Source organism: Gambusia affinis, linkage group LG11 (assembly GCF_019740435.1).
Source record: "Gambusia affinis linkage group LG11, SWU_Gaff_1.0, whole genome shotgun sequence".
Classification (NCBI taxonomy): Eukaryota; Metazoa; Chordata; class Actinopteri; order Cyprinodontiformes; family Poeciliidae; genus Gambusia; species Gambusia affinis.
In genome coordinates, this window is record NC_057878.1 from 18,821,996 (window position 1) to 18,848,855 (window position 26,860).

At 36.4% G+C, this 26,860-nt stretch overlaps 2 protein-coding genes across 4 annotated transcripts in view; both read right to left on the minus strand.

Annotated features, from left to right (window-relative positions):
• Positions 1-1,083: 1,083 nt before the first annotated feature.
• Positions 1,084-3,954, minus strand: LOC122839331 (ADP-ribosylation factor-like protein 6). The gene is made up of 8 exons (XM_044130799.1): positions 3,832-3,954; positions 3,421-3,482; positions 3,275-3,343; positions 3,093-3,187; positions 2,206-2,335; positions 1,749-1,804; positions 1,585-1,597; positions 1,084-1,154 (listed from the first exon to the last, which is right to left on the minus strand). Exons 1-8 carry the CDS (start codon positions 3,952-3,954, stop codon positions 1,145-1,147), a joined length of 558 nt encoding a protein of 185 aa, XP_043986734.1. The 3' UTR covers positions 1,084-1,144.
• A 1,304-nt stretch (positions 3,955-5,258) lies between these two features.
• The window catches only part of LOC122839330 (ephrin type-A receptor 6-like), a 255,376-nt gene continuing 233,774 nt past the window's right edge, over positions 5,259-26,860 (minus strand). Inside the window, exons 11-18 of one of the 3 annotated variants that reach the window (XM_044130796.1) lie at positions 23,934-24,059; positions 21,529-21,720; positions 15,884-15,945; positions 14,879-15,088; positions 12,242-12,391; positions 8,805-8,998; positions 8,398-8,547; positions 5,259-7,257 (exon numbers count right to left, since the gene is read on the minus strand). In XM_044130796.1, the coding sequence (XP_043986731.1) occupies positions 7,080-7,257; positions 8,398-8,547; positions 8,805-8,998; positions 12,242-12,391; positions 14,879-15,088; positions 15,884-15,945; positions 21,529-21,720; positions 23,934-24,059 (1,262 nt within the window). In that variant the 3' untranslated portion in view covers positions 5,259-7,079. Of the gene's footprint in view, positions 7,260-8,397; positions 8,548-8,804; positions 8,999-12,241; positions 12,392-14,878; positions 15,089-15,883; positions 15,946-21,528; positions 21,721-23,933; positions 24,060-26,860 lie in introns of all 3 variants that reach the window. The other 2 variants (XM_044130795.1, XM_044130794.1) reach the window with 2 other exon arrangements.

A 26,860-nucleotide genomic window follows, 5' to 3' on the forward strand; every position in this document is an offset into this window, starting at 1 on the left:
CTCTGCTGTATTTTTTACTTTTTCTTGAGTAATTTTATTATGATCGCTACTCTTACTTGAGTAAAATTTCTGGATTCTCTATCCACTGAATTAAGAACAGGAATGTTTTAGCCAAAAATTATGATTTTAAAAAACACAGACACAGACCTGCAGTTATTTTTTAAAGTTTTATATTTAAAGAAACTGATTTGGAAATTTTTTCTTTCTCCCGATTCTGCTATTATTCTGTTATTCTGTTATTGTTTCTTATTGTTTGTCATTTTTGTCCTTAAAATACCAAAATTTCCCCTTAACTTTATATTTTGGTCCATCAGATGGACCGAAATTATGTAATTTTTAAATATTAAATGGTTGATAATCAGATTAGTAACCTAGTAGTTGAGTTATTCATTGAGTAGACTTTTTAACAAATCTAGATCAAGAATTTAGAGAATTTGTTTAATAATGTATAGACAAAACCAATGATCAAACTTAAAATCTAAATAACTCTGTGCGTTTGATAACTGCTTTTTAAAACTAAACTAAACTTTTCACATTAACCAGTCTCCAGGATTTTCTGATTGTTTTTTTGAATTTTGTAATTAAAATAACTGATTTTGTGGTGCAAATTTTTAAACATTTGCAACAAATTTTACGATATTTGTGTTTACGTATGACGGTGAATGCGACTTGTGCGACTCGCCGTACCGACTATAACTTGACATCAAGGAAAGCTGAGACAGAGCTGTAGTAGAAGTAAGACATACTGCCACCTGCAGGCGGGAGTTGGCACTCTCCTAAGCTCAATGTTTTTGACCATTTTTACTGAAAAACAAAAAAGTGGAATTTCCACGATTGCGGAATTGCAAAAAAATAAAAATAAAAAATGGAAGGACTGATTGATGTGATCTGGCAGTAAACGGATGCAAACTGCTTTAATTTGATTAATAAAATTACATTTAAGCGCACAGCTACTATGTTGGGAGTTCTATTTATGGTATTAGCTTTCTTCTCAAACTTGAGTGAATACCATAGGTTCAATGACTACTTCTCTAGTTTATATGTTCCACAAAAGGCATGCCGGTTCAGATGGACGGGCATACCTTGGTGTAGCTGTTGGGTTTGTTTATTGTTTTCCAGGATCCAGTTTGTTCATTAACATTCTCTATGTTGTTCTGCGTTCACAGAAACACACCCCAATTAAATTAAATTAACCAAATTACACACAGGACTTTGTTTATGAATTAAGAGACTTCAGATGGACACTAAAATGCAGAGCATCTGAGTAAATAGGGCTGAACACAAATGCATGCAACATTTAGTAAAAACAGCAAAAAACCTCACAAAACATTTTCACAAATACGTTTCTACTTACACAAATGTACACATCTTTGTCTCTCACATAAAATCCCCCCAAAATATATTGAAGTTTGTAGTTTTAATTTAGTTACTATGTGATGTTTGCTTTTGCAGCTGGATATATAATAAAGCAAAAGCTTTTGTGTTAAATAGTTAAAGTGGCCTCAAACTACCCAACACAGACAAAGACACCTACAGAAATGTGCATCACTCCACATTGACAAGTTTTAGCTCTTGGGTACTTACTGTGCAATTTGATCTATGAGTTTAAAAGAAACAAAATAACAACAAAAAGAACAACTTATTGCCAGTTAGTTGAAGAGGTAAATGATAGACGGACTGTTCTGGCATTTCAGTTCTGAAACCCATTTTCTCCATTATCCCAGTATGATGATAAAAGGGAAAATTACCTTGCAGCCAGTCCAGCCCTTCCTGCAGACCTTCTCCTTTGATAGCATTGCTGGCGCTGAAAAAGAAAATGTGTAGCGGTTAAGTTGTTTATGGAGCATTTCATTTCTCCAGCCTTTTTTTTCTTGGACCCTGACTGTTTAAAGCTGTCCAGCTCTTAATCCATTTGGCCTCCACCTGTCTAATGAGTAAACAAGGAGGAGGAAAACACATGTATGCAAGTGAGCCAAGCTGCTGAATAACGCCATGTGGCTCAGTCGCTCTGCAATGTTTAACCATGACTGAAGCAAAATTGGAAAGTCTGTCCCTGATTATGAATAGCAAGTAAACATGCTTTACTTTCTGAGTTTATGGTGAGTAAATTGGCTGCTTTCTCCTCCTTGTACAATAAAATTAACAACATAGCAGCTTTTCTCCTGATGACTCATCAAGGTGAAAGCAGAGTAATTGATACTTTACCAGATGTGCCAGGGTTTGTCTTTGATGTTCTCCAAACACAACATTTGCGAGACCTTGACCGAAGACAGAGCGTCCCGCAGGTCTGTCTTGTTGGCGAAGAAGAGTACCGGGATCTTTTTGTTGCAGATATCTGGGAAGACAGATGTGAGGATAAGACACTAATTCCTCAATCACATCATTGTGCATCTGTAGCCTAAGGTAAATGACCCTCCAGCAATACCTTTGGACCAAATTTGAGAGAGCAATGAAACAATTTGATACCTACTTTATTTCATCTTACACTATGCATATGCTCTGTAACGCTGATGAAAATTGATAATTGTTTGAAAGCATCAGGGCGAATTTTGAAAATTACTTTTTTCATTCCCAAATGGTCAGTTGATACTTAAAAATAGAAAAGAAATTAAACAAAATACAAAAGTTGCAGAAAAACTCAGGTCCTCTATGCTGACACAGCGAGACCCTGTGAATTTCAAAGACTTGATCCAAATTTAGATGAACTGTACAAAACAGAAGCAACACAAAGATTTCATAAAGTGCTCATTTTTCCAATGTTACATTTGCATTTTTAATGACGAGATGAGAACCAGCATCACAGCACTGTGATGCTGGTTTTTAATAATTAAAGTTGGAAATCAAAATTTCAAGTCTGACTTGATCACAAACACGATAAAATAATTGAAAGCAAAATAAATGCAGTTCATTTTTGTAATAGTGCAAAAATACATTTCAGTAGACAAGCTTTGATTAAATACATGTAAGCTTTTAGTTGTAAAATGTTCACATAGTGGCCATATTGGACACCTCTTAGACTAAAACGTCTCTATAAGTATATATATATATATATATATATATATATATATATATACCTTTTTTTTATATTGTACCTTCATGGCTGAGGAAAGTATCGAGCTCCTCCTTTGCCACAACCATTCTCAGTTTGTCGCTGCTGTCAATGACGAATATGATTGCGTTGCTTTCTCTGTTAAAAAAAACAAAACAATCACCAATATAATAATTGAAAACTTGCATGTAGAAAATGCATACATCGTCTATTTTTGTGCCCTACTTGTAATAATGCTCCCATAGACTTCTGTATCTGCTTTGGCCTGACATGTCAAAGACTGTGAAGGACAGGCTGCGTGCAGAAAGAAAAACACAATGAGTGACATAACATCAGCCAGATTCTGATACTGAAATGTTTTTGCATTTTACCTTGAACTCTTGAACTTTTCAATGTTGAAGCCAATTGTTGGGACTATTTCTTGAGCCGCTGTCTACATGCACACACATTTGCACACACACACAGACACATGCAAACACACAAATAAAGACAAGTAATAGCAAAAGTATGTCAACTATGAAACAAAGGGAAGTATGACGTGGGTTTTACCTGACTAACATGTTTCCACTCTTCTGACAATGGACCTAAATGATTTGGATGCTGAAAACGAATGATTGCAAAGAAATAATAATAATAATAATAATAATAATAATAATAATAAAAGGCATCCAAATGTATACTTTAATGGATTTTAAGATAATTTATCAGCTAAGTAGTTGGATTTATTCTCAAGATGAAGCTGAAGAAAGAAAACAGCAGTTAGAATAACATTTCAAACTTACATTAGATGGTTTGAGCTGGTTGATGATTGTCGTTTTGCCGCTGTTGTCCAGACCCAAGCACAAAACGTTGACTTCTTTCTTCCTTAGGCCAAGCCAGCCTGACAGTTTGTCAAGCAGCCCCATTTCACTCGACTTGATGCGGCACCATTTAGATTTTCAACACATTACCTCATAGATGGCCCGATTCGATCAGGACCAGACGCGTTTGCAGATTTCCTCTAAAGCGAATGTTAATGATAAAACATAGGCTCCACCAGCGCTCCACCGCTCTCGCTGTGAATAGATGAGATGCTGCCTGGCCATCGCCAGCTTGTGGCAGGTAATCCTATTACGGTGAATTAAATCCAGTGAACCACCCGGTGGCCTGCTCGTGGAGTGTGGAGCTCTGCAGGCCCCCAATCCTGATGCATTTGATTTATTACACTGTAACACTCTGAAGGATCCCCCCCTTAGCTGCTGGGGCCTGTTATAGAAACATGGCACCTAACAGAAGAAGATGCAGCTCTTTTCTTTCCTGCAACCACTGACTCACATATTGATTAAAAGAATTACTCATTTTGGGACAAACATTGGTCTGACATGTCACATTTTTGACCTTTTTTTTTTTTTTTTACAGCAGCAAATATGAAACTTTTTCATGGAAAGTTTGAAACATGCATGTCCAACAACTTCATCTTTTGGTTGTTACAAAAACTTGTAATGCTACATAAACCTTATAAAGAAGGAAAGATGAGACAAAATGAAGAGAGGAAGTAACAATAACTTTTAAAAATAATAGAACCTTTGTAACCTTTTCACATTTTGTCAAGTTATAACCACAAACTTTGATTTAGCTTTTTGGGGATTTTATGTGAGAGAACACAAAGTAAAGCATAACTATGAGGTGAAAGGAAAAATAAACATGGTTTTCAGTTGGTTCACAGATAAAAACCTAAAATGAGTACATATTCAGGCTTCCTGCTTCTTTGACAACTTGAAACTTGTTGTTGGACAACTTTCTGCAGCAGGGAAACTGGAAAGTTAATGGTAAGATTTATGGAGCAAAATAATAGAAAATTATATAAGTAAAGCTTTTAGAGAATTCGAAAGACTTGCGAAATGGTTGAGATCAATACATTTTAATGTGGTGATAAGGTTTGGTCGGTTTAAAATGAATAATTTCAGTCATTAGATGTGAAAAGTTGGTAAAGACACGCCCAGAAAAAAATTATAAGTGTAATAAATATTTATCAGTTTTCTTCCACATAAAATTGTGATACTACCGTTTGTGGTCATACTGTGACAAAATTTCCTTGGTTTTGGTTTAAGCGCAATATACTCAGTGAAAAATTTATTGAAACATGATTTTCCGTCTTCTAAGTCAACTTTGACAAAATATTTATCACCCTCTCACCTGGAAATACAACAAAATCCCATGAGCAGTCAGCCACCAGAACCGTTCATCTTTATTTGCAAATAAATATCCGCTGTAACTGCCTCTTACAGTGTGCAAGATCTACAACATCTCTTTGGAAATGATAGAAAAATAAAATACAAGAATTATAATAAGTATACTTGTACTTTGTACAAAAGAACGTTCTAACATTGCTCAGCAGTAGAACATGCTAAACAAACAGCATCTGATAATCTCAGAATTCATGTAGAGGAGTGGGTGTTTGTGAGCGTGTGTGTGTGTTGGCGTGGGTGTGTGTGTGCACATGACTGACCTCGCTGTGACCCAAAAGGCACACATCTCCAGATCCAGTTGGGTTTAATCTGTGAGTTATAAAAGCTGCAGATAATTATTTTCATACGACTCAAAAAAACAAAACCAAAACAAAACTAGGTCCTGTGACTGCACTAAAACTTGTGAACTTCTATAAAGTGTTTCTGGCTTGCATGGCTAACAGACTGTAAGGCATTCTGTGTGTGTTTGTGTGTTTCTGCTCATGTTAAAATGACACAAGATGAAATATAATGCTGCTGCTTATGTTGCACGCCTCTCTTTCTTCTTGGCCAAAACAGTCGTTATATTGGTTATTCTCTGCCAACATATCTATTCCCACTTCATATCGAACTAAGCTTACTGCCACAATTGCTACAATCTTCACATGACCACAAAGTATGCACAAGCAGTTGTTAAAATCTACCAGAAATTGTCTGTTTCCTCAGTCCTCACAAGCCGAGTTAATTGTAGAAATCAAATCAAACGTGGGGAATTTTGCAGGTTTTTGGCTGTGTTTGAGTGCGTGTGTAGAGGCAAAACAACATGATGCGACAGGAAGAACCGTGTGAGTCCTTGTTAGTGCTCCAGATAAAAAAAACCCCCAACTAGAAATATCTAAATTCTGTGAACATTCATATAGTAAGACAGTGGAGTTTGTGGAGTTTTTCAGGCAATGTTTAACATTCACAATCAAAAGCGAAACAAAACCAAGTAAAGTTGATCACACGACTGTGTCTACACTGGTTACTAAAAACCGTCAGACCTGCAGGGTGATTCTTCTGCAAGACATTAGGAACCGGTGGAAGTCTGTCGTTTCATGATTCATCTCCCACAGAGACGCTGAGGTGACTGCATAATACTGTATTGCTGATTTAGATAAAAAAAAATCTTTTAAATAAATAAAACATTTAAATAAGTTCCAGATTTACTAGGGCTTTCACATACACGACTGCACATATATTGATATTAGGTTATAATAATAATTAACTGTCTATACACTTTTAAACATTCAGTAAATCTCTATAACGTACTTTTCACTTCTTCCTTCAAGTATTAGTGTACCAGATTCTCTGGACATCAGGTAACTAAAACAATCCAAATAAACTTTTATATTAAATAATAAAACTCTAAACTAAAAAATACTGAGGTTATTTCTCTTTTCAAAGGACAAAAACAGATAGATTGCACACCCGATAGCAGCTACATGAGCAAGAAAAAGAAAACAAAGTCCAAAGATTCGGTAGATTACATTTGCAAATCTACATTTCTAGCATTGTTGCTCCACACACAAAAAGTACGGCTGTTGCAACAAGGCATTACATTCCCCTAAGTGAGGGCCTGGGCCAGTCTGTGGAGTCAATCAGGCCGAAGTAGACTGGCAGAACCAGGCGTACGACGTGATGGGGTGTTCAGTAGAAAAAAAGTCCAAAGGGAAGAGAAGGAGACCAGGAAGAATTATGCTGGAATAGTCCTTTCAATGACGTCCTGCATGAGATGAGGACTTGACACTCAGGCACAGGCTGTAGACCGTCCCTCGGCTGGGTTAGACTTCACTTCCTCCTGTCTCGACTACCTGTCCGTCCCATGCTGCAACAAAAAAGGGCGTCCTCATACATGGAAGCCCTTCTCCTGTTCGTGCAGTAGTTGAAACTGAAGGGTCTGTATGCTGCTGATGATCCGCCTCTGGTGGCCGATCAGCTCCACTCCAATACGCCTCACATCTCTAGGCCAAGACGGGAAACACAAACGGAAGAAACAAACAGAGAAACACTTCAACTACGATGGCATGTTAGTTTTGATTTATCTACAGCAGTTTTCTCAAACGTTTTCAGGCTGAGGACTACTTAACTCGTCTAACAAACACTCATGGACCACCTAAAACAACATCTTAATATATACAACCGGAAATGAAATAATCAGTCTCTTAATGGACTTGTTTTCTTTGTTCAACCTAATGAGAACCATATACTCCGTACTCGGGGCGTTTTGAGTTACTTACAAATTCTGAATGATCTCTCCAATCATGTCAAACACATGGAAATAAAAATAATAAGTTGTACTACCATGTGTTGTGAGTATTAATAACATTTTAGGGTTATTTGTAATTAGAAAAATAGACTTGAGTTGCTTTGGCAGAAACAAAAATTCTCTTCTGTACCATTAAATATAAAAAATGATCCACCCATTGTTTTCTGTTGTATTTATATGTTGTATTTAATTAATTTAGACATTTTTAGTTAAATAACAATAATAATGGCTGCTGACATGTGAGCAGAGAATCAGAAGCAACCAAAGTACTAATCGAGGTAGTTGAATCATTCGAGGAATCGTTTCAGCTCTACTTTCCAGACACCAAAAATCATTAACTTATGGCCAAAAAACACACTGATTTTTTTAAGTTGAGACAAAAATGTAAGTACAAAAACGTGCAAAATGTAAATTTCACATAAAAGATCGTCTTTAATTGTTAATCTTACATTTGGTAGCCATACTCTTTATTAGTCATTTAATTGCTCTGAGTTTTATTGAGGATTATCAGAGTTTAATATCCAAGTATCATTTTTTCTTCCACAGATAAATTACTTTGTGTGGGTTTGTTGCACAAAATCCCAATAAAAAAGTTCATGTTTGCTGTTTTAAGGTGACAAAATTTAAAAGATCTCAAGGGAAATCAACAATAAATCAACAATTTGGCAAGGCAATATAAACCCCACCCAACAAGAGATTGCACAGTAAACCCAATACAGGTTTATTCATTTACACAGAGCAAACATAGTCAGGATTTCCCCATCTGTGTTTCTGATGTTATGCTTTTCTTCCTGTCATTAGGTAATGATTTTTTTTAAAGCACTTTGACTCACTCAATACTCATCCTCGCCACAGAATCCAATGTGTTGAAGCCTGCTGCCATAAAATTGCTTTTGTACTGACTCATCTTTATAGAATCCAGCCAGTCGCCAACAGAGATGAACATTGGGTAATCCATGTCCTCCGCCGGGGATTCTGGTAGACTGATATGAGGAGGAGGAGGGGAGGGGGGAGAAGATTAGTTAATGTTAGATCATGCATGAATTCAGACCTCAGATAGGAGAATGTGAAAACCAGCAGAAACGACACAAAGCTTTCTACCTGAATCCACAAATCCCCCCTCATATTTTGCCCAGAGGGGAAAGTACTTTCAGAGGTAGAAAAACCTTCCCTGAACACATCCTTCTAAAGCAAGATGATTTCCTTTTAATGTTTCACCAGGACATCTGCGGCACTGTACCTCTGGAGGTCCTCCACCAGCGGCAACAGGCTGCTGGGGTTACGAATGAGTTTGTCCAGGAAGGAAACGATATCCACGAATTTCGGTCGATGATTCCTCTCTTTCTGCCAGCAGTGTAGCATCAGCTGGTGCAGGGCCACAGGGCAGCCCATCGGTGCCGGCAGCCGATAGCCCTCTTCAATGGACAGAATCACCTGGAGAAATAATTGGGTGTGATAAAAGGGTTAACGTGAGAAAAGGCCACTTTGTAAGAATTGACTTAGCTAAAGAAATCGATATGTTAGGTCGAAAAGTTGGAGTTCTCTCAGAGGGAGGTTTTTGTTTGCCTTCTGCACTCTGTAGCTCCTGTTCTGGAGAACAGATTCTTCTGCTGTTTCACTCTTTCTGCAAGGCACAAGGATGCTGCTTTCTATCTACTAATTATTTAGAGCATTTGTACTCAATTTATGTTCAATTGAATCTTTAACATAGCATTGATAAAGTATCTGAAATGAACCATTACTTATCAAGAAATCAGACGGAGAGATTCATTCTTTACCTTTCAGGATTAAATCTTAAGCGGAATAAATTAAGAGATTCTTAATTCTTAATCTCAATCAAGCAAATAAAACACATCATATTAATTATTCCACAGTTTCTTTTCCATTCTTACTGCTCCAAATAAAGAGAAAATAGTTTTCTGAATAAGAAATTACCCCTAGAAGGAGAACCAGAGAGCCAAACATCAGATGGAAGAAAACATTGGGAAGAAAAGGCAGCTTATTTTCTGGAACCAATCACGTTCTGTCACTTTCATCTTTCTGTCTCTTGACGGATGGATTGTCAGCCTTTTGACTCCAGCAGGAGTTCTGTTTGACCCGAGGTCACGTTGAGAAAAAACCCAGGCAGTTGTGCTATCTAACCTAGGTCTTTGATCGTTCCTTTCTTTGAATTTTGAACAAAAATAATAACAAGATACAAAAGAAACTCGCTGGTCAAGGTGAAGTTGGTCTTAAGGATTAAAGCAACAGAATTTTCTTTCTTTTACTTTCAATATATGTACTTTTTTCTTTCCTTTAAGTAAAAATGTGTGAAGTAAGACACATAAAAGAAAGAGGGAAGGATCAAATAAGTTTATACTTCTGCCTAACTCCTTTTCATAAAGTTATCTAATCATAATCATGTGAATGTTTTAAATAAATAACTAAACCAAACTAAGTTTCCATGCATATCCAGAACACTGATATATTCTGAAAGTAGGACTGCAACTAGAGATTATTTTCTAATTGATTAATCTACCAATTACTCTGACGATTAGTCAATTAATATGATCAAAAAGTAGCACATGCCACAGATTTTTCACTTAACCAGTTTAGCTTATTATATATAATATTAAAAATATTAAAAGATTTAAATAGACAAATGATTTAATTAGTATTGTATATAAGAAAATAAAGTTTTTTTTGAGTAAAAAGCAATAACACAGCATTCCTTTAGTAAATCTGAACTGTGTGAAGCCAACATTGAGTCAATTCAGGAGTTTTGGCCAAAATCTATTTATAGACAAAGGTGTTTCTATCTTAAATGCAAAAATGTACATACTTTTTGTACAGTTTTGGCTTAATTACTGCTCTGAATATTTAGTTCTTCCAGCAATTGACATTTTTTTCATTCTATACACTGCAGTTAACAATTAATTGATTACTACATACATAAAATAACCACTTTTAATAATAACAGACAGCAAAGTCTTAATAAAACTAATTTTGATTTGTTTTTTATGGTTACAATCAACAAAGAGATGCAAAGGCATTTAAGGAAACATTTAAAAGTGTGTGAAAGATGTCTTTCCAGATTTATATTGGTGATTAAATCTTTATTGTCTCTCTTTGTGATGCTGTGCTCAAACTGCTCCATCAATCAATTCCCACGTGTCCTTCTCAGTGTAAATCCTTGTATTATCACAGAAGATAACATGCTGTAACCTCCATATGTCATCTCTCAGATTCTCTACAAGGCAGTCGACTATCTGCATGTATCTTTCAGCGGTGCAGCGATAAGTGGCTGACCAGGAGGAGATAGCGTTCGCCTAGTTTTGTGCCTTTGCTGGCCTTTTTGCCTTGGAAAGCACTTCTAAGCAATTCCCAAACAGCACAAATCCCTCCCAAACCCTGGGATCTCATGTGTGTGTATGCAGGGCATTTTCGTATAGATGTGCATGAGTCTGTGTGTAAAGGGTCAAAGGGATTAGGTTGGAGCTTTCACACTCAGCGGAGAGAAGGATGAATCTGTCTCCACCGTGGTCCCTCCAATCCCTGACCGCAGCCTGGGGATCAGTGGGTTTCTCGGCCACACTGATCCGCAGCTTTAAACTGGACTCTCTGAAGTCCTCGGAATCTCTGACCTCTACTGAACTTCCATTCTCTCTTCGTCATCTTTTTCTATCCTTCTGGATGTGTTTCTGCTCCTAAACCCGCCTCTTAGAGGTAGGTTTTTGATGTAAGCCAGCAGCTGCAGAGTAGTGTAAAGGGCAACAACTTTTATTTCTAAAAATGAAAACAATGTCCTCATTTGAGCAATATGTGCTCACAGAGGTTGACAAAGACTGGAATAAACAAGACGTAATATCTTGAACAGGTTTTTATGGATTCCTTGTACACTTCTTTAATACAAATGTAAGGATTATTAAACTTTAAACTCTAGTTACTTAAAGGTGACCCATTATGTTTCTTTGAACAACATAGAAGCTTGCCATGCTGTATAGTCCTGCTTCCCAGCTAAGTCTGTTTTTTTCCCCCATTGACTTGGATTTCTCCACTGGAATTTTTATTGGGTCAGTCAGCAAAAAGCAGGATAGGTCTGTGGGCCATACAAAATGTGTTCATTACATTTTTTATGCTCAAAATCCTTCTTAGATTATTAGATTTTAGTCCAAGTTATGCCCATTTGGAGCTCCTTCCTCTTGCCACTTTAATCCAAATAAGCTGCTCCGATCACGGCCTCCCAGCTCAAAGTTTACAGAACCTCCTACACAACCAACAACAACAGTGGTTTCTCAATGGTAAGTCCACAACAAAACACTTGTTCTTTCAAGCAGCCATTGGTAAAATCAGCTGACCAAACTAGAGTTCCGCTGGGGTTGCTAGGTAACACAGTCAGGGCTGGCTGGGGTTGCTAGGTAACGGTGCAGTGCCTACTGAATGAATGTGACTTAACAGTAAGGAGGTTTTTGAAATGGTTCAATTTCCAGTTGCCAAAAAAAACCAACACTAAGCTATTGTGTTTGTGTTTTATTTAAATGCTTAGGTTGTTTTTAGAAACAGTTGAGCTCCAAATGGAAACACAAAAATGCTCGTTTAATATTTGATCTAAAAAAATAAACCATAAAAACAATGTAAATTGTTTCTTATAAAATTTTTAACACTTCTTCAGTAACATGTTTGGAGCGTAATACTCACATCCTGATTGGACATCTCCCAGTACGGCCGCTCTCCGTAGGACATCACCTCCCACATGACTATGCCGTAACTCCACGCATCACTGGCCGAGGAAAACTTCCTGTATGCAATGGCTTCTGGAGCCGTCCATCGGATCGGGATCTTACCCCCCTTTAGATAAAACCATAAGACAAAGAAGCATAATTTGAGTTGCTGATCATTTAATAATAATTACTTATAAATAGGGCTGTGACTCACAAATACCTGGTGTCTAAATATTTGGCATTTTTAATCAGGATTGATCCGATACCTGTTGCTGGTGTATTTTGCATGTCAGGCATTAATTCATTTTAAGTAGCCAATTCTTCACAAACATAGACTATAGATTACAGTTTTGGCTCTTTTTCCAGTTTTACCCAACAAACGTGATATTTCCAAGATCAATATAATCAATTTAATAATTTTATAGTGAAAGTGAAACTGATCAAAGCAAAACTTTTCTTTTTTGACATTCAAAACAAAGTGCTTTGTCCACAGGTTTTGTCCAAATATGAATATATACAGCTGTATACAATGTGTTGAGTTGAATTATCAACAAGTCATATTCAAATAGAAAGCAAACATTCTAATGTTAGCATAAAGAAAATCAGAAAATTCTTGAGCTAATCAATAACTTTTTCTTCTTTTTGTGTGGTTTTCATGACAAAAAAAAACATTTTTTGTTTTAGAAAAAAATGGCACAAGATTTTGTTTTAAACAATGTCTCTTTAGCAGTTTTATCTGTAGCATATATACACACATAATTAGATCATTTACTAAATGTGTCTTAAAAAGACAACGCAAACCAAAATGCACTAAAGTATGTAGATATTATTACTACTTTGACTTTGTCACTTCAATGAATAATGATTTACACTACACTTTTTTTTTTTCAAATTCTACTGGCAAATATTCAATTTAAATCTTCAGAGCATCTCAGGTATCACAATTTTTGTTCATATTTGGAATCTTTGTGAAATGAATCCAACACAAAGGATTATGTGACTAAAGAACTTTGAACTTTAGTTTCAGAAGGATTTGAAATCACATTTTAATGTATATTGTCGTTAAACAAATAGGCCTCAAACTGCAAAGGTTTGAAAGATCCTAAATGGTTCTTTGGTAGCTGTGAGTCGTTTTAATGTTATTGCCTGCAGTAAAGTGCTCACTGCTGAAGAGCATTTACAGCAAAATTTTTCTTATGACATTTTATTTCCGAATCACTAGATATATTCTTTTTAAACCTTCACTTCAAAAGGTTGTTTCCACATCAGTGTGCACACCTAACTGTAGGATTCATGTTATTATTCCAAAGTGAAAAGGCCCAAGCACAAAGGCTGAAAATTGAAAACTGAAACCCTTGAAATGGACCACATACTGCGAGTTTTAAAAGCACACTTGGGCACAAATCAGGCCATTTATAAAACCTTACACCAAACACTTTTGACACTGCTGTCCAAAAAAGCTCCATATTCTGAAGATTTTGCTTTGGCCTGAAATTTTATCCCGTCTTTACCTTCGCCTTTCATTTCTCCTCTCTGGAGTTTAACCACTGACTTGTGGAACAGAGAGTTCAACTCTGAGCCATAAACACACCATTTCCACAAAAACCTCAATACAAACCAGGAGATGGGAGTCAACCCCAAGCACTGGGACATGTATAAAACACACTCTTTTCAGCAAAGGAGTCCTGGAAACCAACTTTTATAGAATATGCAAGTAAATGCCAAGGTGTGATCATCTTGTAGTAAAGGAAACATCACTTTGCTTCTTCTAACATTCGTCCTTCAGTGAAATCATCATTTGGCTGCGTTCACACTACAGACTTAAATGACCCAATTCTGAAATTTTGTCACATCTGATTTTTTTGCCGGGGCCGTTCACATTGCCACATATATGTGACCCTGTATGTGTTCTGCAGTCTGAAAGGGCAAAAGGACCTGAAAGTGTCCCGCATGCGCAGCCTCAGTGTTTGTGGAAGTAAACATGGATGCTAACGGTGGAGCATAGCTTACACATTTGAAGTTGTTGTTCGACAGAGCAGCATATTAACAACTTAATCCTCGTCATAGTTGTTGTTATACGTCATAGTTGCGCATATCAGGGCGCAGAATAAAAAGATTTTTCCAGTATCAGTGACTTTCAGTTCGGATGAATGTGACCTGAACGTTAGGTTTGAATCGGATACCTATTGGATATGGGCCGCATTTGAGAAGAATCCCACCTGTGCTCTTCAGACTGTCATGAAAAGATCAAATACGTAAAAAACTACATATGCCATCAAATTATGTCATATACAAAACTAGTAAAACTGGTCTTACTACTTATGAAATGGTAAGAAGCTTTTCTGATTAAAAATACATTACATATCTATTTTCAAGTTCTTATACCTGTCAACTTTGAAAGGTAAATCCAGCTAAATAAGGGAAAACAAAATAAATGCACATTGCATTTAGAGGATTAACTCTAGTTTAAGGTGAAATCTGTTTTGGTTGGATTAAAAGAGAAGTTATATCCCTGGAATAACCTGAAGATGAGAGTAATATCCTCATTCATGATGCAAGTTGCTGTAATATGCAAACATCTCATCGTCTTTTCTGTGTCTGGAGTCAGGAGTACCGTTGTGGTGTACGCAGCCTCCGGGTCGTCCTCCAGCACTCGGGACAGGCCGAAGTCTGACACTTTGCACACCAGATTGCTGTTGACCAGGATGTTTCTGGCTGCCAGGTCTCTGTGAACGTAGCCCATGTCTGACAGATACTTCATACCCGAGCCGATGCCACGCAGCATGCCGACCAGCTGGATGACTGTGAAGTGACCGTCATGTTGCTGCCACACAAAACGGGAAACATTGAGAATCAAAAGGGACAGAAATGCTGCTGGAACTATTAACATTTGGTTATGTTACAACAACAAACTTCAATGGACTTGTGAAGTGGAAGGAAACAGAATACTTTTAAGGGTTTTTTTCCACAAATAAAATTGCATTATGCATTTGTTGTTTGTTTATGTTTCTACAATGTTTGTGTATTTGGAAGCATTTTGCCACATTCTCCTTTGCAAAAAGGGTCGTAAGATTGAATGTAAACAATCAATGAGTATCACTTCTTAATTAAATTTATATCTAGACACTGCCTGGGTTTTTTAGTAAAAACAGGATTTTTATGAAAATAAAAGTCAGACCTCTTTACTGATTTTACCCCCCTGTGCTCTGATAAAAGAGGCTCCCTTTAATATATTCAATATAAAACCATGTATCAATTTTCTTCCACTTCAAAATTCTGCACAAAAAATTCTAGCAAGTTACATAAAAGCTTGTGTTTGCATCACGACAAAATGTAGAACAAAAGTGTGCATGAACAATTTTCCAATGGGATTTTTTACACCAACAAAATATGTTGGAAGAAAGAAAGTGGGTTGTTCAGAATTATGTTAGCAATAAAATGACATGACAATATGCTCCAACAAATATTCTCCATTATTCATAAGTCATAAAAGTATCTGCATCCAAGGTATAACCATGATGCTGGCACAACGATAGGCCCACAGTACTAAAACATATTTATGGTTAAGGCCATGCTCATGAGGACATAATCATAACGGTGTAATATGTTGAACACTCACTCTAAGAAACGAGTCCAGCGATCCATTTTCCATGTACTCCACAACGATCATCACAGGCCTGCCTGCAAACACACAACAACAACACACATCATTTTCATCCAAATAAATAGATTTTTTTAAACTTCCTTTGCTATTAACTGAGTACGGAGGGGTGAGCAACAAACTATGTCAAAACACAAATAAGACTTACAAATAAATCTCAACAGTGATCTAGTTTAACATTCATGTATGAGACCCAGTAGGTTTTAACATTCATGGACTAATATCCCACTGGAAAATACGGCACTCAAGAAAAAATAGTTTAAATCTGAGTGAGACATGGGGGTAGATTGGTGCCATCAAGCAAACATGTTTTTCTTTTAAAATATTCAGCAAGCAACATGAGACCTGATCAATATTTAGTCCATGTGTGAAGAGCAAAAATGAGCCAATTTGAACAGAGAATCCCAGCGGTGTGAGTTACTAGAAGGAAACTGTCCAAATTTGTTTGCTGATAAGGAGACATTAACCTGTAAGAAAATAGAAATACCAGTGTGTTTCTGAGGCAGAGGTGGGCAGAGTACACAACAATTGCACTCAAGTCAAAGTAAAAAGTAGCCAGAAATGATTCAAGTAAGAGTCAAAAAGTATTTGGTAAAAAGTTTACTGAAGTACTGAGTAACTGATCCAATTATCAATCATTTAATATTTTAAAGTCAAATCATCCGACGGACCAAAATATAAAGTTAGGGTAAATGGAAAATTTGGTATCTTTAGGACAAAATGACAATAATTCATAAAAGTAATAAAAAATAACAATATCAAGGAAAAATTTGTTTTTGTCCAAATCAGTTTCTTTCAATATAAAACTGATGAAACCTTAACAAAAGCTTCAGGTCTTTTCTGTGTCTGGTGAACTCTTGGTTAAAACGTGTTTGTTTTTCATTCAGTGAATGTAAGAGTAGCGATACTTCATAATAAAATTACTCAAGTATAAGTAAAAAGTACAGAGTAGTAAAAATACTCTAAAAGTAAATGTGATTGACTAACTAGAAACCAACTCTGCTCTGAAGTGATTTTCTTAACTCTTCCATTTAAAGTCTTTATTTTCTTAAAAATACAACAAAATATGGAATACTGAGATCTCAAAGCATGATCTAAAAAAGGATTGGTTCATAAAATAATGGAAAATGTATTGAAAAAACTTCTTTTTGAACATATTCTTTTAGACAAGAAATAAAAAGTCTGAGTTAAAATGAAAAACTTGATGTCAAGTTTTTCAGACCAAGAAGTAAGATTGTACGTCACTAACAATATTTATTCATCATTTATGACTGTGTAATTCAGCAAATGTAAAAATGACAAAGAAAGAGATGAAACATGGATATCGATATACAATGTAGGAAAATCCTAGTAAATATTTCTTGTGCTTGGAGATCAAAAACGAATATCAAATTAAGTCTCCCTAATGATGAACACTGTTCATAATGCGTCAAAAATTATAACAATAAAATATCTGTGGTAATTTATGTGTTCAGTTGAAACTACTGTTAATGGACGGAGGCATTCTTAGAAGACGCTACTTTACATATTCAGTTTGCACAATAATGCATCCAGAGCAATAAAGTTTAATCCAAAATAAATAAGATATTCAATGTTTAATTTACCCAGTTTGTGGATCTTTGGTTTGCAATTAAGTAAGATTAATGACATATACTGGAAATTTCCTGGGCAGATAAAGTTTCCAGTTTCCAGATAATGTAAAAGCAACATCTCTCAACCACTCAATCACATTAAATATTTAAGAAGGCAGCAGAGTGTAAGGAGCATCTCTCCTCTTCTCATCTTACTCCAGTTACATTGTTCTGTTTGGGTTTAAAAAAGGACAATCTTTAGATATCTTAATAGACCTGATTCCTATCTGCTATAAAGATCCCAAAAACTCTGATTATTCTGGTATGAACTTAACAGTAACTCATGTTAGTAATTTATTTTCTGCCTCTGAGCTTTAAAATATTACCTTGCTGTAGTGGTGCTTATTTATGTCTATATCTATGTTCACTTTGATCTTATCATTTTTTATGGGTGTTTAAAATTATGGTAACTCGTCATGAATTCATTCAAAAAAAGTTGCGGACTTCAAAACCTCAAACTTTTTTCATATTTAATAAAAAGCAGGTGAGAACCGAGAGTAGGACTAGAAAATGCCAGACAGGCCAGCATAACCATGGTATATCTGACTAACAAAAAGCTTTTTATAATGAAACAAGTGCCAGTTTTCAAAGCACAGCATAATTATAAAAGCAGATGGTGGAAGCATGGGCTTTTGAACAGCAATTTTTTTTTTTTTTTTGTTCAAGCAAACTGCCAATGACACATCCCTGACCGCTTCTTCCAACTCAAGTTGGCTGGGTAACCTGCCGTTATTTTCTCTGGAAAGGACTAATTTAATGTTGTGCATTTTGTGTGATGAGGCAATCCCTTAAAGTGAGTTCTTGTCAGTGGGGAAAACATCTTAGATTTTTTTATTTGAACATAATTGAAAGCAAAATAGGTTCCACACCTGTCGGAGGATGACACAGCCATAAGCCTGGATGGTTGAGAAGTGCGCTGTTCTGTCATAAAGTCGTAACTTACCTGGAAGATTAGAGTGTTTCTTGCTCTTTTTTTATTTTACAGTATCATATCAACACCTCCCTAAATTTGTTGATGCACTCTAGTCACACAAATCCAGCTGGGACAGAAAGGAAATTATTCGATCAAGCTTAGCTTTTCCTGTGCTAATTAGGAAGATCTGGAACCAATATATAGCTACGCAGCACAGCGCCTGAACAAAAACAAACACACCTGTTTACCACAATCTAATGTGTCACCTGGTTTCTTTCATAGCAGGTATGGCAGGCAGTCACAGCACAATAGTCTCCATAATTAGTCTCCAAAGAACAACAACAGATGGAGGAAGTGATAGAGAATGAAGAAAAGACAAACCAGGCAGACAGGCTGACAGGGAGAGTTTACCAAAAATAAATGCAGTGTGATGCCCCACTGACAAACACAAAAGGCTTTTGATTGCATGATTTGATGTGCATATTGTACCATGAGTGGAAATCCCACAGACAGTTTTGGGAATCAGGTTGCTCCTCTTACTCTCCTCCTCCTCTACTCACAGATGAAGGTTATAAATCTTAAAAATAAAATACGTCCTCCTTAATGACGGTAGTGGGGCTACGCTTTAAGGCACTGATGGATTTATCATAATGTTCCTGCAGTTTTTAAAATAAACGAGCATATAAACTCCCCCAGGCTACTCTTCAAGAAAAGTTATTAATATTTTAAGAGGTTCAAGGTTCAATAAAAAGCAGAACGAAATAAAAATGTGGTTTCAGAGTAAATGATAGCTACAATTGTAATTTAGACAATTATAAAACAATGATGTGATGTTTTCCACTGTCCCATATTCTTCAAATAAAAGACTTTTATCCAGGAAAGTAAAGTAATAAAAGTATTGTTCATTTGTTATTGCAGTTTGCTGAAGCATATCCTACTTCTAGGTCGATGTTTTCTATCATCATTTAGGGAAATCTTGTCCTGACTGTCAGACCTGGAACCAAAAATATCTAATTTATTAAATTCAATCTGTATTCTAAAATGGAAAAAGCTACAAAATCTGAAGTTGCTGGATGACATAAACCTACAATTTAATAACAATATTTTATGGTATTTGTTGTGTTAATAGCACAAGTGATAATAAAAACTATTTTAAATGTATTTCCATCTTTTTAGGTAATTGTGCAACTATGACTTGACTGACAGACAATTTACTATTTTTACAATTTCTAATCATGACATTTTTTATGATACAATAAATATCAATAGCCTACATAGAGAAACATTCACTGAACACAATCGGTCCAGATAAAGTTGCAGAGCAGATTGAGAACTATTATGAAGAAATGGGGGAAAACATGGAAGAACCATTGACTGTACAAAAATGACTCAAAAACTTGTCTATTAAATCTCCAGTGAAGTCAAAGCAACACATAAAGGTTGGTATCAATTATTCAGCAATAAGAAAGAATGAGAAACAACAGTATTGAAGAGTCCTGCCTCATGTTGGCAAAAAATCAAAAATAATATCTCGATTATATTCAAACTTGCAGGAAAATATTCTGTGAACTGAGGAGACGATGTTCGGGTTTTTAAAACTAAATTATGACCTTTTAAGAAATTGTCGAACTTTACAACTCTAATAAAGAAAATCTAAGTAGTTAAAGATTTAAGCATCAACCTTCAGCATATGCCTTTCACCATAATAATCACATTATATAATTGTATTGCTGCATGGAGGGATTTTTTTCCCCACTCAGTCCTATTCAAGATAATAGATCATCAAAACCACATTGAAGTCGATTGTCGGAATATCAGCATTGAGCCACTCTAATTTAATATTGGCAATCTTTGGCTTTACAAGCCTTCATCAGCAGGGTCAGAGCTGAAGTCTGTCCTCTATCTGCATGCAGAGAGAGGCAGAAAACCTTCAGGGGACACATTTATATTCACAGTGATGTCTCAGTTTATACACCCCCTGTAAATACAACCATATGTTGCGCCTGGTGAGTCCCGTAAAAAACAAAGATCGTTAACAAGTTTCCAGCTCCTCCCCCAACTGCACCTTCCCACTTTCTCATTGTTTTCTCACACATCTTTTGAGATTCCAATACATTTCTTCTTAAAAAAAAACAAACAATGGAAACATAGACTTACACAGCCATGCATGTCAGATACACAGATGTACAGAAAACCAAATATGTCAAAAAAAAGAAAAGCAAACACAGCATTTGTTTGCCACAGACAAATATTGCTTGAAGAAAAGTCGCTTAATCAATTATTCTTTTGTGTTTGTAAAATGTAAAATTGCACATAAGTGAACAAAACTCAAAATGATGGTTTTTATGGTTATAGGATTTATCACATAAAGTCCCTGTAGCTCAGAGAATAGACTTTAAAATACTTTTGTTAGTTTATAAATCACTGAATGCCGTAGCGCTATAATACATTAAAGATCTGCTGCTGTTGTACCAGACTTCCAGAACCTCTCAGGTCTTCTGGTCCTGGTCTGCTCTGCTTTTCCAGAACCAGAACCAAACACGAAGAAGCAGCATTCAGCTTCTATGACCGCAAATCTAGAAGAAACTTTCAAAAAACTGCAAAACAGCCGAAACACTGAGTTCTTAGACTAAAAGAGTGGAATTTGATTAGTAGTAAAAGGAACATTGATCAACATATTTGGGGTGTTTTGATGATTTATTAACTGCTGATGCTGCAAAGCTTTTATGATGTAAAGCTAAAAAGTGGAACAAAGTGCACCTTTCATAAAAAAAGAAACAAATTATCTAACAGATGCTTCTTTAACTCTATCCATTCTGATTGATTGAGATATTTTAAAAAGAAAAACTGATTATTTGATGTAGTTTGTAATTATAATGTGGCTAAATATGAAAAAGCTAAAAGTGAGAGGATACTCTTCTAGGGCTCTGCATAGAAATAGAAATAGACACAGATGAAACTGTTGCTCAAAGCTATTGATCTGCTCTTTAAAGTCAAGATGAACCCAGAAGTGGTGGAAACAATTCCCTTTATTTCTCATGTGTAATGTATTAACTCACTCTTACTTTTTGTGACCACTCCTTCCAGTCTGATGATATTGGGATGATCAAACTGGCCCATGATCGACGCCTCCCGCAGGAAGTCCCGCCGTTGTCGTTCTACGTAACCTCCTTTCAGCGTCTTTATTGCCACCGCAATCTCCTTTTTGCCCGGCGTTCTCAAGCGGCCGCTGCACACCTCACCAAATTCACCTACAAAACACAATCAAACACACACACACACGCAATCATGTTTCCTGCATTTCAAAGGTGATTACACTGAATTATATTGCCTGATCTTGACTTTAATCTAAACCCAGTGGCACCACCAGGGGCTTTGAAGCTCTCTTTCAATGTTTTCTATGAATATAAATTTAAGCTGATTGAGAAGCTGCATCAGCTCCAAAGTTTATTTATCTATTTAGGTCTTATTTTACCTATTTAAGTTTCCTTTGTGTTTGTGTCCTCCAGAAATCAATGAGCACATAATGCTCAGCTTTAAAACAAAATGCTGGACACACTGAATTTTAACGGGTTTTTATTTTCTCACTTTTCCTTTCAGTTGTACTATTAACCGGATCTCCTGTAGCAGTCTGTATTGCAGAGCATTTGAAGAAGCCTCTGACTGAAGACACTGTTTTTCTATGACAGTCTCATAAAGAGGATGCATAAATGTCTTTATTTAATGTAAAATCCTTCTTTGCATCATCATGTCCAGAGGTTACACAGACATCCCCAGAACAGAACCAGAACAGAACCAGCCTTTGTTGTTGGGCTTTTTTAGGTTCCTGATGCTGCTGCCCCAGCAGATGATTGCAGAAGACATGTTGCTCTAAACTTATAGAAGATCTGCAGCACCTTGCTACGCTTCCTCAACAAGTGTGTCCTTCTTTATCCCTTCTTGTAGACCAAGGGTGCTCAAAGGAGGGCCTGTGGGCCATTTGCTGCCTGTGGTCTGATTTTGTGCGGCCCCTGGACCACAGCTCAAGAACACATTAAATTAGGATTTTTAAATTAAAATCTGCTTATTAAAACAAACGTTGAATCCAGAGACTCTAGTTTATTAGTCACTCTATAGCTTATTTCTTTTAGTAACTGTAAAGTACTCACTATTTAGATGCAGAGAGACTCCTATTATTGCAACCCAGAAAAGGAATTAGACCAGAGGATACTTACCAACCCTGAATAGGAGTATCTAGTTTATTTACTGTGGATCAACATTATTAGCTTTTTCTTCTTTTGCTCTTTCTTTTGGTTTGTTATTTTGTTTGTATTTCCTTTTAAATCCTGTAAAGCACTTTGTATTGCCTTGTTGCTGAAAATGGGCTATATAATTAAAACTACCTTACCTTATAAAAATGTCAGATGCCACACAAAATGGCCATCTTTCCCAAGCTTTCTAGTTTCCTTATATTTTCACTCATTGACTTGCACTCTAGATACAACTTAGTGCATCCAAATCTGCTTTTAATTGCTAAATTAAAACTTGTTTTCAAATGCAGACTGATCTAGATTCTGTTTTTATTGCTGAGAATAAATTAAATGTTAGTTTTTTTTCCAGTTTTGGATCTACAGTCCCATTCCTTTGGAAAACCCCCCAAAACAAAATGTATTTATTTAATTAAAATAGCTCATGCTTAGTTTATTGTGGAGTAGGTAAAAAAACCCCAACAACAACGTCTTGGTGATTTTAGTTTTAGAAAATTAGAAAGTTTGGACAGTCCTGTTGTAGAAAGCTTCACTGTTACGTTTCCAATAGGGTTTGATCTAAGCCTGTTTCCCCTGAAATACACAAAAATCTCCTTTACTTTGTCCACATTCAAGATGAGATCATCGTACAAATAAAATTAAATTCCTGAAATTCTTTGGGTGTGCCACTTCCAGAGTATCTGAACCCCAGGAAACCTAAATCAGTCATTGCTGCTTTTGTCCACCATAAAGAGCCGATCTCAGACAAATGGCAAAAGAACAAGGACTTATTAACAAAATCAAAACCATGAGCTGCGAGCAAAGTCTGCCACCTGGGGGCAGTGTTGCAGTTCCCATCTAATCTCCACTATCAACTTCTCTGATTAGTTAAACTTTATCACATTTTTTTTCTTGCAGGTAAAAAAAGAGGCTTAAATAAATCCCAACACCTTTTTGTTCCTTAAGTCTATTAAAGTGTTAATACCCCAACAGCGTGCGGTGAGAATATGACTAAAGCACAGGGAGATGATAAAGCACAACTTCTGTCTCTTACGGTGAAACAGAGGGAAGTTTGTTGGGTTCGTTATCAGTGGAAGAGAGATGATAATCTCATGTGAATGTTTGAATCTATTGTTATTATAACAGGTGTGAAATGGTCCTCTTCTGCCCACGTAGTCGATGTGATTCAGAAACGTAGCAGATGAGTGTGAAGCGCGTGTAGGTGTGTGTGCTTGTACCTGCTCCGATCACCCTCTCAATGCGGATCCTGGACGGGTCGATTTCTTTAGTGAATTCATGGACGGCCTGTGTGGGATCCTCGTATGTGTCAGGATCCACATATGTCTTTATTCCTGGAAAGGGGACTTTTGGGAAAAAGGTGAAGTACAATTATAGGTTTTCAATATCTAATTTTGCCTTTATGAACTATGGGATCATGGTATGAAACTAAACGATGACTTAGCCACTCTTGAGACAAACATTTCAGACACAAAGAGACACATTTAACCATTGCTATTGATCAGGAGAGGCGGGGGCTCCAGCTACAGTACACTGTTCGATATCTTCTCCTCTTCAGAGCACAGGTCTTTTTGCTGAAAAGCAGCAGGGCAGCACCCTGAGCGCTGAGCTGGTCATTTAACTTGGCACAAGTTTTTCACTTTGTTTCAATCAACCAGCCGCCCTGATGAAGTGTCCTTGAGCAAACAGGTAAAATTTTTTTACCGCCTGCTGCCGTTCAGGCTTTGACCCCAACCTCCCACAGGAGAGGAGGCCCTTGAAAGAAGATGTTGTTCTCTTTTTAGGGATCAATACAGTATCAACAAACTAAAACCAACAATCAGGCGCATGGAGAAAAATCTCAGAAGCTCCTGAGTTTCTCTTAAAGCATCTGCATCAACGTTGCACTCAGTCTGAATTAGGAGCAGCTGAGAGACATGCTATCTTTTTTAAAAAAGTGTGAATTATTTTGAGAAGTAGAACCTCTGTGGTACAGCAAAAATTTAGTTGACAGTTTTTTCTTGCTGTGTTTTAAGTTCTTTGCTCTCTGGCCTCAAATCTTAAAATATTCCCCGTTCCTCTTTGTTCTGTGATGTACTGACTTTGAAACAAGTTACCATTTTCTTTGTATCTTTAACCTTGTGTTTTTTCCTTCTCTGACTTTGCTCCTATTTTTACCCTTCTCTCCACTCTCGAACACATATTGAATTGAAAAAGCATTTGATCCTTAAGACCTTTAAAATTTTGTTACTTTACACACATCAATGTTCTTCATTGGGATCCCATGGAACAAACACAAAGTTCTGCATAACTGCAATGATTTGTTAATCACAGTAACTTTAAAAATTGAGGAAAGTAAAATTGGGCTGACAAAAGGGCTTGAATGCATTATGAAACAATAATTCTTACCCTTTCTTTCAAATTAAAATCTTAAAAGTGTGATTTCAATGTAAGCACAGATGGAAATGTGAAATAAGTATTCTTCTGAGCAAAAGGAGAATAAAATAGTTCAAGCTCAGTGAGGTTGGATGTAAACAATCTACAGGGTGAATATTACCTTTGTGGTCTTTAAAGATCTAATGTGGACATTTCATGTTTTCCATTGGGTTCTCTACTGCTTCTAAAAACAGCTCAATCACTTAAAAAAAAAATCAAACAAAAAAAAAACATCAGATTTTTCTTAAGGATTATTCTTATCTCGTGTTGAACCCAATTCATCTTCCCATCTCCTCTGACCAACTTCACTGCTGTTTCTGAAGAAAATTACAAGCATCCACCTCCATCTTTCACTACAACATATTTGGCGTGCGCTCCTCGAGAGCTTGTACCCTGGGTGTTAAGATTTGTGTCTGCAACAGCCCTCCTGAATCAACAAGCTCACTTATCTCTTAAGCCTCCCACCAGGTTCTGCAGCAGCCTGCTAATTACCTGTCCATTTGATTCAGCTGTGTTTAAGTAGGGGAACATCTAAAACACACGCCCTGAGGAGTGGAAATGCCCATTCTAGTTGTAGGTAAAACAGTTAGATTTTTGTCTCATTTCTCCACGTTTGCTGTGTCTTCTACATGACTTTAAGCATCTTGAGTCTTTCTTTCAACTATTGATGTCTTTTTGCCATTCATCCATAAAGGTCAGGTCTTAAACAGGTAATTGGGGTCGTGTTGATGCATTTTCCCACCACAGATGTGTATTTCTGCAGCTGGACCTACCATGATCTCTAGGCAGGTCCAGTATTATGCAGTCATTCTCTGCATAATACTCACCAACCATGTCCTGGTAGGTTTGCAATGGCATCACACATTTCATTTTCAGATATTGTTCAATCAGCTAATTAAATCATAATTTAACTACAGTGTTTAAAGCTATGGTATCTAACTTCTATAAAAAATGGTTTTATTTATTTGCTAAAACTGTCATTTTGTTGTGACAGTCTGGTATGAGACGGATACTCTATGGAAAAAAAAAAATCTAAATTTCTGCCTTCTCCCAGTGCTAACTACAGATATACACCACTCAGACAGAAACAACCAATCAGAGGCAGGAGTGTCCTAGTGCTGTCAATCACCCTCATGTACGAACTGATCAGACACTCTCCCTTGCTCTCTGCTACGCTACAGCTTATACTTGACAGTAGAGAGTGTTGTGAATGCTAAAGCTAGTTAGCGTAGCCACCAATGAATAGTTTTCATGGTATGGCAAGTTGTTTGTCTGCCATTAGTTTATTTAGCAGAAGCATTTGGTAAATAAAGTGGGAAAACATTTTATGTATCTTAAAACTGTTTTCTGTGAATTTCTAAGAGCTTCTGAGATTATTTCATAATCAACTTCAAGCTTCTTCACAATTTTGTCCTTGACCTGTCAGGTGTGTTACTTGGATTCATCTTTGACTTCTAAACGAGTTTTTTCTACTGGATTTTATTTAGGGATAGAGGCAGATGAATAAAAATGTGCTTTAATTCACTTCCAAATCTAAGCTACTTAAAGTTCAAGAAGTATGAATACTTTTGCAAGCCACTCTTGGTGGCAGCAATGAAAAGTTGGGTTTGAAAGAAAAAGAGAATAGTAGTAAATAAAAGTTAACAATAAATCATTTCCTGCAGCACTTGAAGAAAAAAAAACATTTCTTCCTTGGAAAAAAATTCCATTGTGAACGCTGTCATACATGAGC